At 40.5% G+C, this 14406-nt stretch overlaps 1 protein-coding gene across 1 annotated transcript in view; it reads left to right on the top strand.

Annotated features, from left to right (window-relative positions):
* Slc26a3 (solute carrier family 26 member 3) overlaps positions 1–8342 on the top strand; it is a 34855-nt gene extending 26513 nt beyond the window's left edge. Inside the window, exons 17-21 of the mRNA XM_028768851.1 lie at positions 249–482; positions 2844–2898; positions 5151–5293; positions 5403–5468; positions 7895–8342. Of these exons, the coding sequence (XP_028624684.1) occupies positions 249–482; positions 2844–2898; positions 5151–5293; positions 5403–5468; positions 7895–7918 (522 nt within the window). The 3' untranslated portion in view covers positions 7919–8342. The remainder of the gene's footprint in view (positions 1–248; positions 483–2843; positions 2899–5150; positions 5294–5402; positions 5469–7894) is intronic.
* Positions 8343–14406: the final 6064 nt, after the last annotated feature.

Raw genomic sequence — 14406 nt, forward strand, 5'->3', positions numbered from 1 at the left:
TCCCTTACTTACTTACTAAGCCATCTTGCCAGCCCTAATGTCATATTTTGAATGGCATCTTTGAGGATCTCCTTTAAAAACAATTTTTTTTGACCTGGGGAGAGTATTAAAAGCAAACAGTACAAAGCACATCAAGTCCTATTGCTGGCCCAACTTTGAATCCAAGCTACAGGAACTCCTGCGTCTCCATGACAACACACATTTTCACAGTCAGAATCATGATATCTGTTACTACCTCTCTCCCACAGAAAGGATTTATATGCACCTCTGATGGCTTCAAAGACTCAGATGAAGAACTGGACAACAATCAGATAGAAGAACTGGATCAGCCGATCAATACCACAGACCTGCCCTTTGACATAGACTGGAATGCGGATCTCCCTCTCAGCATCACTATTCCCAAAATCAGCCTCCACAGCCTCATCCTCGATTTTTCAGCAGTATCCTTCCTTGATGTCTCCTCAATGAGGGGCCTCAGAACGGTAATGTGTGTCTTCTTGGTGGAATCAACAAATCATTTGCTAATGGCAAATTTGTATGTATGGAAGAAAACACCTTCAGGTGGCACATACACACATATTACACACACAAATGCATACCATATATGCCTATACAGCACACATAAATACACACCACCCCTCATCCCTCAGATACACACACACACACACGTATGTATCATACATACATGGACAGCACAATAAACACCCCCCACCATACACACCCTATACTCTCCAACAGGCACACAAGCCACATATCAACATTGCGTGTCTTCCTCTGATACTTGTTTGGTTTGATACTGGGTCTCTCTCACTGTGATCAAACTCATTGATTAGGGCCTATGAGCTCTGGGGACCACCTATCTCTGCATCTCAAACACACACACACAAACACACACACACACACACACACACACACACCACATATATCTGCCCAATGACTGGAGCTAGAGACCCATGCTACCACCTAACCTGTCTTTTTATGTGGGTTCTGGGGATCAAACAGACATCCTCATGTCTGCCTGGCAAGCACTTTACCCAAGCACTTTACTGAGCTATCTCCCCAGCTTGGGTAACACACACTTAATTAGAGTTTTAGCCTTCGTTAAGCTTGTGAGAAGCAGACAGGGGTGGGGAGTGTTGGATGGAACCACACAAAATCTGAATGTGCTTCTGGTTGGCAACCACACTCACATCTTTTTCAAACCAGGCATCATGAGTATTCTCAGAGACCTATGGGCACTGTATTCACACTATCCTGAAAACAAAGAAGACCTGGAAACATCTGGGATGAGGCAGAACAGTGGGTGTATGTTTTGATTGTCTTTTCCCAACTGATGAAATTTCACTTGGCTATTTAAGTGTGTATTAAATTATGCTAAATAGCCATATAAAAAGCAGATGGAGATCCCATGATTTGAAAATAGGTCTAAAACAAGAAGTTTGGCTGCTTCCTTTTCATTGTGTCCTCTGCACTTCTACAACTAATTTCCACCAGAAGTAAAAAAAAAAAAAAAAAAAAAAAAAAAAAAAAAAAAAAACCTCAAAGGGAATTTAATCAATTCTACCCTGTGTTCTGCTTCTCTTAGGGGTTCACAGGTACCCGTCTCAGCGAGCTGAGCTGAGCCCCATTGAGTATGGATGAAAAAACAAAACCAATTTAGTTTTCTTTTTAACTGAATTTTCTTCTTTTCTTTCTTTCTCTCTTTCTTTCTTTCTTTCTTTCTTTCTTTTTTTTATTTAGTTTTGGTAGTTTGGTGTTTGGTTTCTTGTTTGTTTCCAGGTTTGTTTGGGATTTTTCTGGTTTGGTTTTGTCTTGCTTTTCTTTTCGGGTCAGGGTCTCATGAAGCACAGGGTGTCCTGAACTTGTATAGCCTAGGCTAGCCTTGAGCTCATAATCTTCCTGCCTCTGCTTCCAGAGTGCAGGGTCCCAAGTGTTTGCCCCCATGCCCAACTTTCCAACTTATATCACATGACTGCTTACTTCTTTTCTTTCTTGTTTTTGTTTTATATTTTAGCTCAAGAAAGAGAGAACCATGCACACATTTGAAAAAAAATATTAGCAGTACAACAGAAAGAGCATAAATTCTGACTAGTTTTTAAAACTTCCCAGTTCCCAGATGGTGCCTGGAGAAGTGTTTCGTGATGATGGTGATGGTATTCATGTCCTATCCACACCTGATCACCAAGCAGAGCTACCTTTCTTATTGTTGACAATCTGCCTCACTAGTGTTTGATTTTTACGTAGACTACAGGAACCTGAGTCTTTCCTCCTTGGTACTAGATGCACCCAGCTGCTGTGAACAGGAACAATGAGTAACATGTGGACAAGTCTGTGTGTTGTTTTGTATGGCTAGAAAGTTCTAGCGGGGCAGGGTAGTGCACATCTTATTCTTAGTACTCTGCAAGCAGAAGCAGGTGAATCTTTGTGAATTTGAAGCTAGCCTGGTCAACAAGTAGCTCCAAGACATCCAGGGCTCTGTTACCCAAAGAAACACTGTCTTGAAAACCCAGGGGAGGGTGGGAGAAAATGGAGATGTTCTAGCCATTTCCACAGAACATACCATGTTGTAGTATAATCAGGAGTAATCTTGTGAGTTTGGGACATAACATTTTCTTATCCTTTTCTCAAGAATATTTAATTTCTTCTGAGGGAGTGGGGCTTTCCCCTTTAGGGGTTTGTTTTATTTTTATTGTGTAGCCTTGTTTTTAGCTTTAGTGTGTTCTTATTGACTGTTTCAAATAAGTAAGTGATTCCGACAATAATCACTCATGAGGTACTTTGGTAGTTTGTTTGTGACAAGTGAAAACCCTTCTCTAAAGTGGATGTGTCTTCTGTTCTAACAGATTTTACAAGAGTTTATTAGGATCAAGGTGGACGTATATATTGTGGGAACCGATGGTAAGTTCATGATTTGTTTGTTTGTTTGCTTATTATTTTGAGACAGTATCTTGCTACGTAGCTCAGGTTGGCCTCAGCCTCCCAAGTGCTGGTATTACAGGCATGTGCCATCTTGCCTGGTTAAAGGTGTATCAATGTTTTCAGTCAGTGCTGGAGATGGAGCCAGGGCCTCATGTGACAGCCCCAGCCCCAGCCCCAGCCCCAGTTCCGTTAACTGTATTTAATGTTCAGATGGTCACCTTAGGCTCACAGCCAATCTAGACAGGCCATCCAAAGAATAAGTGTGCCATGTGATCCCAAAGAAAGGAACTGAATCTCTAGTTGAGCCAATTAAAATTCTCATGGAAACCACAGGCTTATATTTTGCTGTTAACACGATTAAGTGTATTTTATGATTTGGGTCCTAATTTCATAGCTGTAGCAAATGAGTGAGTGCGTTAGCACTTTTCACTCTGAGCTTGCTGGAAACATTGTTTGCTGTCCCCTCTTCTCCTTGCATTCTTCAGCCATAACAACCTTGCTTTGGCTTCTCATTGCTAGCAAGGCCACTCTTGCCAAAGGTATCCAAGGGTGATGTCCAATTTATCAAGACTAAAGGCCTGATCTTAAGGTCTCTCTATCTGAAGCCGACTTGAGCATTTGGCCTTAAAACTCTTCCCACTTGACTTCTGAGTCTGTTCTTTTGACACCTCCCTCCTTTCTCATAGCAACAGTTTCTTCTACTGGCGGCTCTCCCAGGCCTAGCTTTCAGCTTTCCCCACGCTTCAATCTTAGACTCTACCATCGTGATTTCATGAACTCTTTCTAGCCAATCTCTCCATAGTCATGTCAAACAAAACATGTTAGTGAATGCCCAGACTGGATCACCAGCCCAACGCATAGCTGAGACCCATGTGTAGACTGGCAGTACTGATCCTGTTGCACTTCTTAGCCCTGGTCTCTTGCCTAGTTCTGAGGAAATGCATTTAATTCAGCGAAGACTCACTGGGTGCCTACCGCATGTCAAACACTATGTCAGGTGAGGGCACGAGTTCCTGCTTTATGGAGTTTAGTTTCCTGGGAAAGCCATATATCATAATCAAATAAATCCAGGAATATGACAGCTGAACGGGACATTCTGAGATATTCTGAGTCAATCTTGACAACATTTCAACAGAGAGTATTTTAGGGAGAGTGACATACAGGTCACAGAAATGGACATCTTTCCTGGCTTATAATTACCTGCTTATAATATAACTACTCCACTGATCCCAGTAGCCTGAAATTTACTGGAGGACTTCGTTCCATCCCTACAACTGCACATGTTCGTCTGATATCACCTTCCTCCCTGCCTCCCATGCTCTTTCTGGGTTAAGTTTCCTGTGAACTTCCACACCATCCTCCATCCCCTTTCTGTCTTTTGCTCCACCTCTCTCTAAATCCCAAGCACAGTAAAATGCTTCTACTCTGTAGTTTTTCCTGACGCACACTAGGAGGAAACTGTCTTCACCTGCTGTCAGAATTTCAATATCTTATACTTTCATTAATTGATCAAGACAATGTGACAACCTACTGTGTGCTGGTTGTCATATTTAAAACTAAGAAAACAATGAAAAGGGGAAAACTAGACTGTTCCTTGCCCCCACTGTTTAACTTTTCCTGTCAATAGTAGTTATGTATAAATGTTACCTTTTTATTGCTTAGCTAGAACTTTGAACATTGTAGACATAAGGTCATCTTTGGTTGAATGATCTGTGCACACAAATGTTGGCTAGTGCCTGAGTATGTGTGATTTCTCAAAGACAATGGAGAAAGTCATGTGAGATGTTAAGGAAGATGATTTATAAAACCCAGCCGCCTGAGGAAATGGGCCACAGATAAGTCACTGGTCAATAATAGCTCTGACAGTGAACACTGCAGCACATTCCATACAGGCCTAGAGCCATGTTTTCTAATTAGAATGAATAATGGTCGGTAATAATCACATGTGTCGCAGTCATCAAGTAAGGAAGCAAACTCTGTGCCCCTGCCTAAATAAAAGCGCAACCATTCCTTCTAGGAACCACTTGATGTTTTCTCATGAAGCCCTATCCCCCCCACCTCCACATAAGGGTATTAAATGTGTAAAAGATATGCAAGTTACACTGCTGTGTCCAACAGTCAACCCTCGGTCAACCAAATGCACACTTACATACAGACTTTCAAATAATCGATCTCATGAGGAAACAAGTGTTTTTTTTTCTAAATTATATAGTGTCTTCTTTTTCCTCCAGAGGATTTCATTGACAAACTAGCTCGGTGTGAATTCTTTGATGACGAAGTCACAGACTCAATATTTTTCTTAACAATCCATGATGCTATCTTGCATATTTTGATGAAGAAGGACTACAGCACTTCAAAGTTTAATTCCAGCCAGGTACAGATGCTTTAATGACATTCACAGTTGTAGTCAATCATATACTCTCTAGTGTTTCCTCTAAATTTGAACATTGGATCCTGATCACTATTTTCACTCTCCTTCTTAGGAAAAAGAAGTGAAATTTGACTTTACCATAAATACAAACGGAGGATTACGTAATCGGGAATGCCAGGTATGATTCATCAGCAGATTTATCTTCTTTCAAACATCACAGCAAATATGTGTGTGTGGGGGGGGAGGTGGTTGCACTTGGAAATAGCTAGCTCATCCAGTAAAGGTGCTTGTTTCTAAACTTGACAATCAAAAGCCCATTCCCAAGATTCCTCATGATGGAAGGAAAGAGTTGACTGTCATTGACACTGACCAGAACTCACATACACACATGTTGTGCATGCATACACATGCAGACACGCACACACACAATTTTAAGTAGTAAGTTTTCTGCCACCATCTGTAGGAAATCCAGTACCTACTTGATCCTCTGTACCACATCCTTGGAAACTGAAGGAATGTTTCCTAATTTCTTGGGAAAATTTGATGAAACATAAATTCAGAGGAGGGGGAAAAAAAAGTAAGTGGAAAATAACGAATTAGTGTCCCTTTGAGCACTCCTTCAGTTTTCAAAGTTGAAATAGACTTTTCGAACACTGTCTTATTCTAACTTTCTGATAAGCCCACAAGACAGGAGAACTATCTTGTCCATTTGTCCATCAATAGGTTAATTAGGGGAGCTTGGAGACAGTAGACACCCTCTGATATACAGGTGCATGGAAGTCCCTAGAACAGTGGTTAGCTCAACACAAAAGTTAAGCTCCTTTCCTTTCACACTAGAATGAGTTGCTAATTAACTGGAGAGTTCCAAATCATTCTAGAATATTCATTTCTTTTCTTTTTTTAATATTTACTTATGTATGTGAGTACACTGTAGCTGTCTTCAGACACACCGAAAGAGGGCATCAGATCCCATTACAGATGGTTGTGAGCCACCACGTAGTTGCTGGGAATTGACCTCAGGACCTCTGGAAGAGCAGTCAGCACTCTTAACCACTGAGCCATCTCTCCAGCTCGAACATTCATTTCTAAAACATTCAGTCTTTTAAGGCAATGTCTGTAGTATAGGGAAAGTGATTTCTTTTGTAGGCCCAAATATGGTAGGTTCATTAAATTAGCTTAAATCCTTAGGATGACATATGAGGACGATATCTTCTAGTTCAAATGAGGATGTGGTTAATTAGGCTCAGAGAACTTAACTAATTTGTATAAGGTCACACACTGAGTGGCAGTGACAGAACTGGAACTAGGAACTGATGGCAGATGCCATGTCCTGCCTCACTGCATTATATATGTCTATCCTTCAGTTAAAGACCGTTTGAAGGTCCTCAAGAAGCTAATGACTATCATCAAGTACAGGAGGTGACTTGTGGTATTCCCTTAAATGAAGAAAGGCATAAGAACAGCAAGTAGGAATTCAGATTAGATGATAATCAAGGTCTAGGATCACCCTGGATCAAAGGGTGGTTCAAAATAGCAAAGGTGAAGTGGAAGGGCATTAGTTAGAGACCTGGGAGGAAAGCAAGACTGACACCACCTCCATTCAGACAGACAGACAGACAGACAGACAGACACACACACACACACAGAGAGAGAGAGAGAGAGAGAGAGAGAGAGAGAGAGAGAGAGAGAGAGAGAGTTTGACTCTAGAATTGTCACCAAGTACTGAGGGATAAGGTCTAAGAATAGTGTTTAAATGATATGACATCAGAATGGAGCAAGTACCATGATATATATACGCTGGCTTCCCATATTGGAAAAATAAAAATTTAACACCAGCTCCTGGATTTGCTTAAAGGAAAGTAAAACAACAGCTATGGATAGACCTCCAGCTGTGGGGTAAAAACAATGTAAAGGCAGAGGAATAGCTCAGTGGCTTGATGTCAAGCCTGATGATGTACGTTTGATCGGTAGAACACTCATGGTTGAAGAAGAGAACTAACTCTTTCAAGTTGTCTTCTGACCTCCACATGTACACTACAGCATGCCTCTTCCCTGTCAAATAAATAAGAGGATGAATAAAAGAAAAGGAAAACTAAAAACAAGATGTCTGACTGACATACAAGGATGACTCAAAACAAATGTAAGAAAATATAATGCTGTAATATATTGTATTGTTACATTGCTTAAGCTACAAATATGTCTTTGAAACACACACAAATTAAACCAACACATGGATCTGTGTTAACCAAGCAGCAATGGAAGGCCATTAAAGATTCTCTAAGATGAAAAGATGGCTCACTAACAGCACTGGTTGCTCTTCCATGGGACCAGGGTTCAGTTCCCAACACTGGCATGGCAGGTCACAACCATCTGCAACTCAAGACCTAGAGGATCCAATGTCCTATTCTGACCTCCTCAGGTGCCAGGCAGGATACATATACATACGTGCAGCAAAAGTCCCATATAAATAAATCTTTTAAAAAGATAATATATATATATATATATTGTCTTCTTTGGTAACTGCTAAGTTGCAGATCCTAAGAAAGAATTTCTGAAAGGTGAACTTAACAAACTATTTAAAACAATCACTTTGCTTTCTTCCAGGTACCAGTTGAAACGAAATTCTAATCAAGATACAATTCGTAAGGATTCTCATCTGTCATAACAAAAACAACTTTATACCTAGAAAGTTATTGTTAAGTTCATACATTGTATGAATGATATTTTTATTTGACGGAATTATGTTTCAAACTTTGGAACGAGATTGTTCTAGCATGGTATATTTTTCACATATCTAGTTATGAAATTGTGTACATATTCCTAATTTTCTACCTTGTGTACTTATCAAAGGTAGAAAAGTATTTTGTTTTTATGTATTTTTGTAGCACTGACAGATTCCTATCCAAGACATTATCTTCATGCTCAATGTTTTATGGTGTGTTTACACTACTGCTTTGACTCTAATTTATACAGGTCATGCCAATATATCTCTATTTTAAACAATTAAGCTGTATGGGTGTGTGCTATTTTATTAAATGTTAGTTTTCTGAAACATGCTTGCTGTGGATCCCTTCTTGAACACTGTGACAATGCTGCTGTGGGAAATACTTAACAGAATTTTTAGGACTTCTTTGACCAGATTTTATGATTTTCGCTCTAGTTTCTAAGGCTTCTAACCTACCTAGATTGAGAAACACAGACCCTAATGCCATATATGAAAGCATTATTTAAATGGCTTTAAAGGCAATTCCTTACTTCCCTTCCTGGTATGAAAACTATATAAGCCAATAGGGGTTACAAAATGACAAAGTAAGAAGATAAGAGGAAAGAGGTGAGCAGACAGCCATTGCTTCCTGGTCTCACTGGCGTGGGCGTGGGTCCTATTGGGCTGAGTTGTGGTTCCCACGTTTGCCACCCTAGACAGGTGGAACCGCAGCTCAGATGGCAGAAACAAGGGAATTTGACTGAGTTCACTCCACGCAGTGCCAGGCAGACGTTGGGCTATGGGAAGCCACTGAGCTCCACTCCGGGGGTGTGAGAAAATCCCAGTCTGAGGTCCCTAGGGGGCAGAGCTCTTGGGTTGGGGGTCTCTGAGGGATGAGGGGGGAGAAGCTCTGGCGGCTCCCCATGGGGTAGAGACTCTTGGTCATGGTGACTTGCTTGGCTGGGTCATGGCTGGCTTGGCTAGCTTGTTTGAGTTGGCAGGCCTCTGTGGCTGGAACATAGAGAAGTCCTCTGGTGGGAGATTAGGCGGTGATTCGGTAGTTGAAGACCGTCTCCACGGTCCCCCACAGTTGGGGGTGGGGGCAAGTACAAGAGAAGTCCATGGTTTTAAAAGGTTTATTGTCATGTGGAAAGTGGATGAAGCTGTACCCTGCGTCCTCAGGACGGCCCTGAGGTTAAATATCTTTTGCAAGGAGGAGGGTCTGGGAAGGAATGCTTAGTTGGCTATGCCCTCTGGCCTTTAGGTATCTTATTAATATGGAGATCTCTTGAGGCTCTGAGGCCTGTAGTCACGCCTTCTACCTGTGCTACCTGTGCTCTGTGACCAAAGGCCACAAACCTTTCTTTGGGAGGTGCTGTGGATAAATGAAAGGAACCGGGCCCAGGAGCAAGGCTGAACACCTACCGTCCCATTAGGGTATTATCCAGGGTTCGAGGCCTGTGTTCAACCAGGTACCCAGCTGCCTCTCACAGCTCACCGCCCCACACACTAGGAGAGGAGCCGGTAGGAAAAGGCGTGTTTTGTATGTAACTCACAGGGCAGGAAGAGTTTTAAGCTTTTTGCTGGAAAGTGAAATCTAGCACTCTTGGGTCTCTCAGAGGGACTCGTTCTTATGGCAAATGTGTACTTACTAATGTGACACTTAGAAATTAAACAGCAGCACCACACAACTCAGGGCCCTCAATTAAACACCAGAATACTCTGAGCGGGAAAGTTGTGTCATTATTCTAGACTGGCCTCTAATCACTAATTGTCAGAGTAGGACTCCATCCTTTCCTGAGATGGTCCAGAAAGGCTTGTCTATTAGACTTAATGCCAAATAAAGTCATTTAAAAAGTGACTTTACTTAAAAAAACAAAAACAAAAAAGAGAACTATCACTTTTTAGTGTTAAACTTTAGAGTCGTGATCACCTTATGGGATGCATACACTGTTTTAAGATGTGTGTGCCTGTAAATCTCAGGATAAGAGCATTGGTTTTCCCAGGAGCTAATTTAAGTGGAGTTGCACAAAAGCTTCAAATTCCTATCAGATGGTAGTAATATCCCAGGCAATGGCACCCCCTACATTCTTGCAACAGAAATCACAAGCAGTAGACACAGCTGCCCAGTCCTGGTGCCTGCATCATATAACACTGCTAACCTTAACATTTCAACTGCCTCACGGAACTCATTCTTAATTGTTCCTTCTCTCCTCTAAGGCAGCAATGCTTTGAGGTATAGAAATTTATGGACCTGTACTTCAACTTGTCTGCTTCAGAGGCAACACTGAAATTAGCACAATCTCTCACTCCTGATCAGGGAGAAGTTAAGATATTGTGTTGGTCGAGATACAAAGAAAATTTCAAGAAAGTAGAGCAACAGTGGAGAGGAGACAGAAGAGCTGGGGACAGATACATTACTCAAATAAATTAGCTGAAGCTAATATCTTCCATAACTTATTTTATAAATTAGCTTTGTTAAGCAGTGTTGCCTAACAGCATATCATACCATTTACAAATATTTCGAGCTGGAGCCTGACTCAACAGTGCATGAACAGGGAAAGGGAGATTTCCTTATTCAGCATCCCCATGTATTTATTTATTTCATCAAGCTGAAACTTCCCTGCAGATCTGATTTTTCATCTTTTCTCCTCTGTGAATCACGACTCTATTCTTTGAGCGCCAGAGAAAATGAAACAAAAACCTGCCAGGAAATCCTGACTAGAATCTATACAATACTGAGTCTGCTGATTCTCAAAATAGCCCTTATACAGTGACGGTTCTTGGGGCCAGGGACTAAGTTCCAAGCTTCACACAAATTACACCCCCCGTTCTGTTTATTTACTTGCAGGTTTTTGAGATGAAGACCCTTGCATCCTAGGCTGGCCTGGAGCTGTGTGGCTGAGGATGCCCTCCACCTCCTGATTTTCTTGCCCCATCTCCCAAGCTCTGGGAGTGCAGGGATATACTACCCTCCTCTCACCCCAGCTCTGCTTCACACTTAGGAAAGCAAACTAGATTCAAAGAGGGCAAGTGATTCAGTTGCAGAAATCATCAGACAATCCAACTGTACAGTCTACACTTTAAATTTCTGGGAAACATTATCCCCCCAAAAAAGAACTTAAAAAGTCTAAAAACCAATTATAGGTAGGACCTAACTCAGAAATAGTATAAGTACATGCTGTTTGTTCCATAATTACTAATTTAGCACCATACAACTAAACACAGCCTGCAAAGCTATTGTGAATTGTGTTATTTTTATAATTTTGTGTTTATAATCTGGTAATTTATTTTTTAAATTATGTGAATGGGTGTTTTGGCTGCATGTACATCTGTGCACCTGATGCACACAGAGGGCAGAAGAGGGCATCAGATCCCTTGGGAATGGGGTTATGGAAACAAACCTGAGTCATCTGGAAGAGCCTCTCTCCATTCCTGGTAATTTATTTTTAAGGGTGAAATACTTTTTCTGACCACTAAGTATTGAAAACAAATACTTATAAATCAAAAGATTTAGAATGTAAGCCACTCAACAGCAGGGACCATATGTACTTTGTAAACTCTTTATGTACCCACATCTAACACTATGAGTATTTACTTTTCTGTACACACACACACACACACACACACACAGGCCCTCAAGTTACCCAGTAAGTACCTGCAATGCTACCATCATCCCTAGTATAATTACTAAAACACTGACTGGTTTCTGCTTCAATGTTTGCTTCACTCGTCTTTCCTAACACACAGTCAGAATAACTAATCCTTTTTACAAAAGGCAGGTCATCCATCCTATTCCTTTATCTGGAAGGCCACAAAGGTTTTTCTTGTCACTAGAATAAGGTCCTTATTGCTATTAACTTTTTCTTGAATTTCTTGTCAAGTCTTGGAAGCCAACAGTATGAGTCTGTGAAAGCTAGCCGAATGTTCTGAGCCAGTCCTGTCCTGCACCTCACACTCATTGATTCCTCTCATCTGTTACTAAAATACGCCAGGCAAAGTCCCACCTGAAATCCTTTACAGTGCAGCTTGTAAAACTCTGCTCCCACTTGACTTTCGCCTTCTTAAAATCTTAGCTCGAGTGCCATTTTTTTTCAATGCCATTACTGCTAAGTTACAACCTACCCAGGTATGCTAACTGGTTTTCCCACAGGATTTTGACACACATCTGACATGGCACATAATTTAATACTGTTAGTCTCTGAAGACTGTGCATCCCATGAGCTTGATACTGTCTAGTAACTAAATATTTCAATAAATGAACCCTTATGTGTCACAGTAGCTCAGTATAAAATTAATGAATATAGCTTATGAAATACATTTAACAGGGATTAGGATGTTTTCTAGGTCACAGAGTGTTGTGTATAGTTTCTACTACCCTGCTTTAAGCTCTGGGTGGACAGCGCTACCAGCCATAGCCCTGGTTCCTTGGATTTGTGGATGAAAACTCATATTAACTCATTTATAACTGGCCTTACAGCTCAGTGGCAGGCTCTTTTAAGCCTCCCACAGCTAGTGTGTCCTTCCCTTTACTCCTTGCTCAACACTAAATCTGTCCTCAACTTAGTTGTGTTTCTAATTTCCCACCAGCTACTCAAGGCCCAATCATGGAAGTGGCCAATGGCTACTCCTCCCAAGATATCGCATGGCTGATGGCTCTCTTTCCTTCCAAAGCATGATGAATCCCCTTTCCTCCTCCTGTGTCTCCTAGCTTGTGAGAACCTTAAAGTCTCACCTTTTCTGCCCAGCCATTGGCCTCTGGTATCTTTGCTGATTGATCAAGAGCCCACTGGAGAATAGGACCCTAAGTGTTCACACACAGATTCCTAATCAAAGCATCAGAACGACTCCCCGCACTTTACCTTTTCTGTCCAATTTTTAAAAAGAAAAAAAAAAACTCTTCCCAGACATAAATTGAATAAAACTGTAACAATTATGTAAATTAAAAAGTATGATACAATTAGTATCTAGGCCAAAATATGTCAGTTAGATAAAGTACTCTACCACCATTCCTAACTTTGTTATAATTCTATCCCTGAATTATGTTTAGTTTTTCGCCTGTAACATCATCTGAAAAATGTCTTCCACTCTATAATATCTATGTTAAACAACTTGAGTTTAATTATGAGACTATAAACTAATATTCAACCCCCTCAAAAATCCAACAATGAATTAATAAATATTGCCTGAGTATATAGGAACCACCAAACATAGCTTTCAAAATAGCTGACTACCTGGATGGTCCCTAATTTCTTATAGCATTGGAGTATGTCTTCAGCCTTCTGGGCCAGAACCATCTGGCAGACCTTTCATGAAACAGGAAATGTGAAGGACTAGCTTACTCTGTCTTGGCAGAGATTAAAAGTCAACTATCCCACCTGTTTGTCCTTTTTGAACAGTATATTGTCTGTAGATGATATAAACAATTTCTGTCTAGTGGCTGCCTTGCTACAATAGGCAACCTCACCTGGAAGTAAAGATGCTTGATTGTTCTTTAAAGGGGACTGGGGAAGCTGTCAGGAACAGACATGTCTCATGATCAAAAGATCCTTAATAATGAAATAACATTAAATGTCACATTCTGGATTTCTGATGTTTTTGAAGACTATCTGAATAAAATATCTCTGAACTGTTAAATCTTAACTAACTACTCTTAGCCATTTCTACTTGAGTAAACTGAAAACACTTTATTATAATTAAATCAGAATCTAACATAACCATGAGTTTGTTATCTGGCCCTTAACATGTGTTGCTTAATCATCTTAAACAGGTTGTAAAGCAGCTATTAGAAGGACTGGGTCAAAGCCTTGTATTCTTAAATAAGTTGCATAGGCATAATGCCTAAGAGTAACAATATTAATTTAAATTTTTTATATCAATGTATAGATTTAAACCAATGAAAACCTTAATTCTATATCAACATAGGATTTCTATACCAATTTAAGAAATTATAACTTTAATTTTGTATCAACTACAAAGATTTTTATCAGTGTAAGATTATGGCTACACAATGTTTTGTTCAAGAATAAAATTTAGTAATCTCATCTACTTCCTCCTTGTTCAAAATTTTGACCATTTCCAAATTATCCTTTAAAATACCAACTTATCTATAATTTGTTAAACGACTATTACCAGACACCCAAACTCAGGGAACAACTCTCCATAGCTTCTTCTTGTTGAATAGGGGTGATGAAAAATTCTCTAAGGGGCTTCCTCTGAAGCATGGCAAATACCTTTTCCTCCTCCTGTGTCTCATAGCCTGCCTGCGGAAACCTGAAAGTCTCACCTCTTCCACCCAACCATTGGCCACTGGCATCTTTATTGGCCAATCAAGAACCAATTGGGGAATAGGACCTTCAGCATTCACATGCAGACTCCTTATCAAAACATTAGAACCATCCCTTATTTAGCT

Source organism: Grammomys surdaster, unplaced genomic scaffold (assembly GCF_004785775.1).
Source record: "Grammomys surdaster isolate TR1022 unplaced genomic scaffold, NIH_TR_1.0 188, whole genome shotgun sequence".
NCBI classification, from domain to species: domain Eukaryota; kingdom Metazoa; phylum Chordata; class Mammalia; order Rodentia; family Muridae; genus Grammomys; species Grammomys surdaster.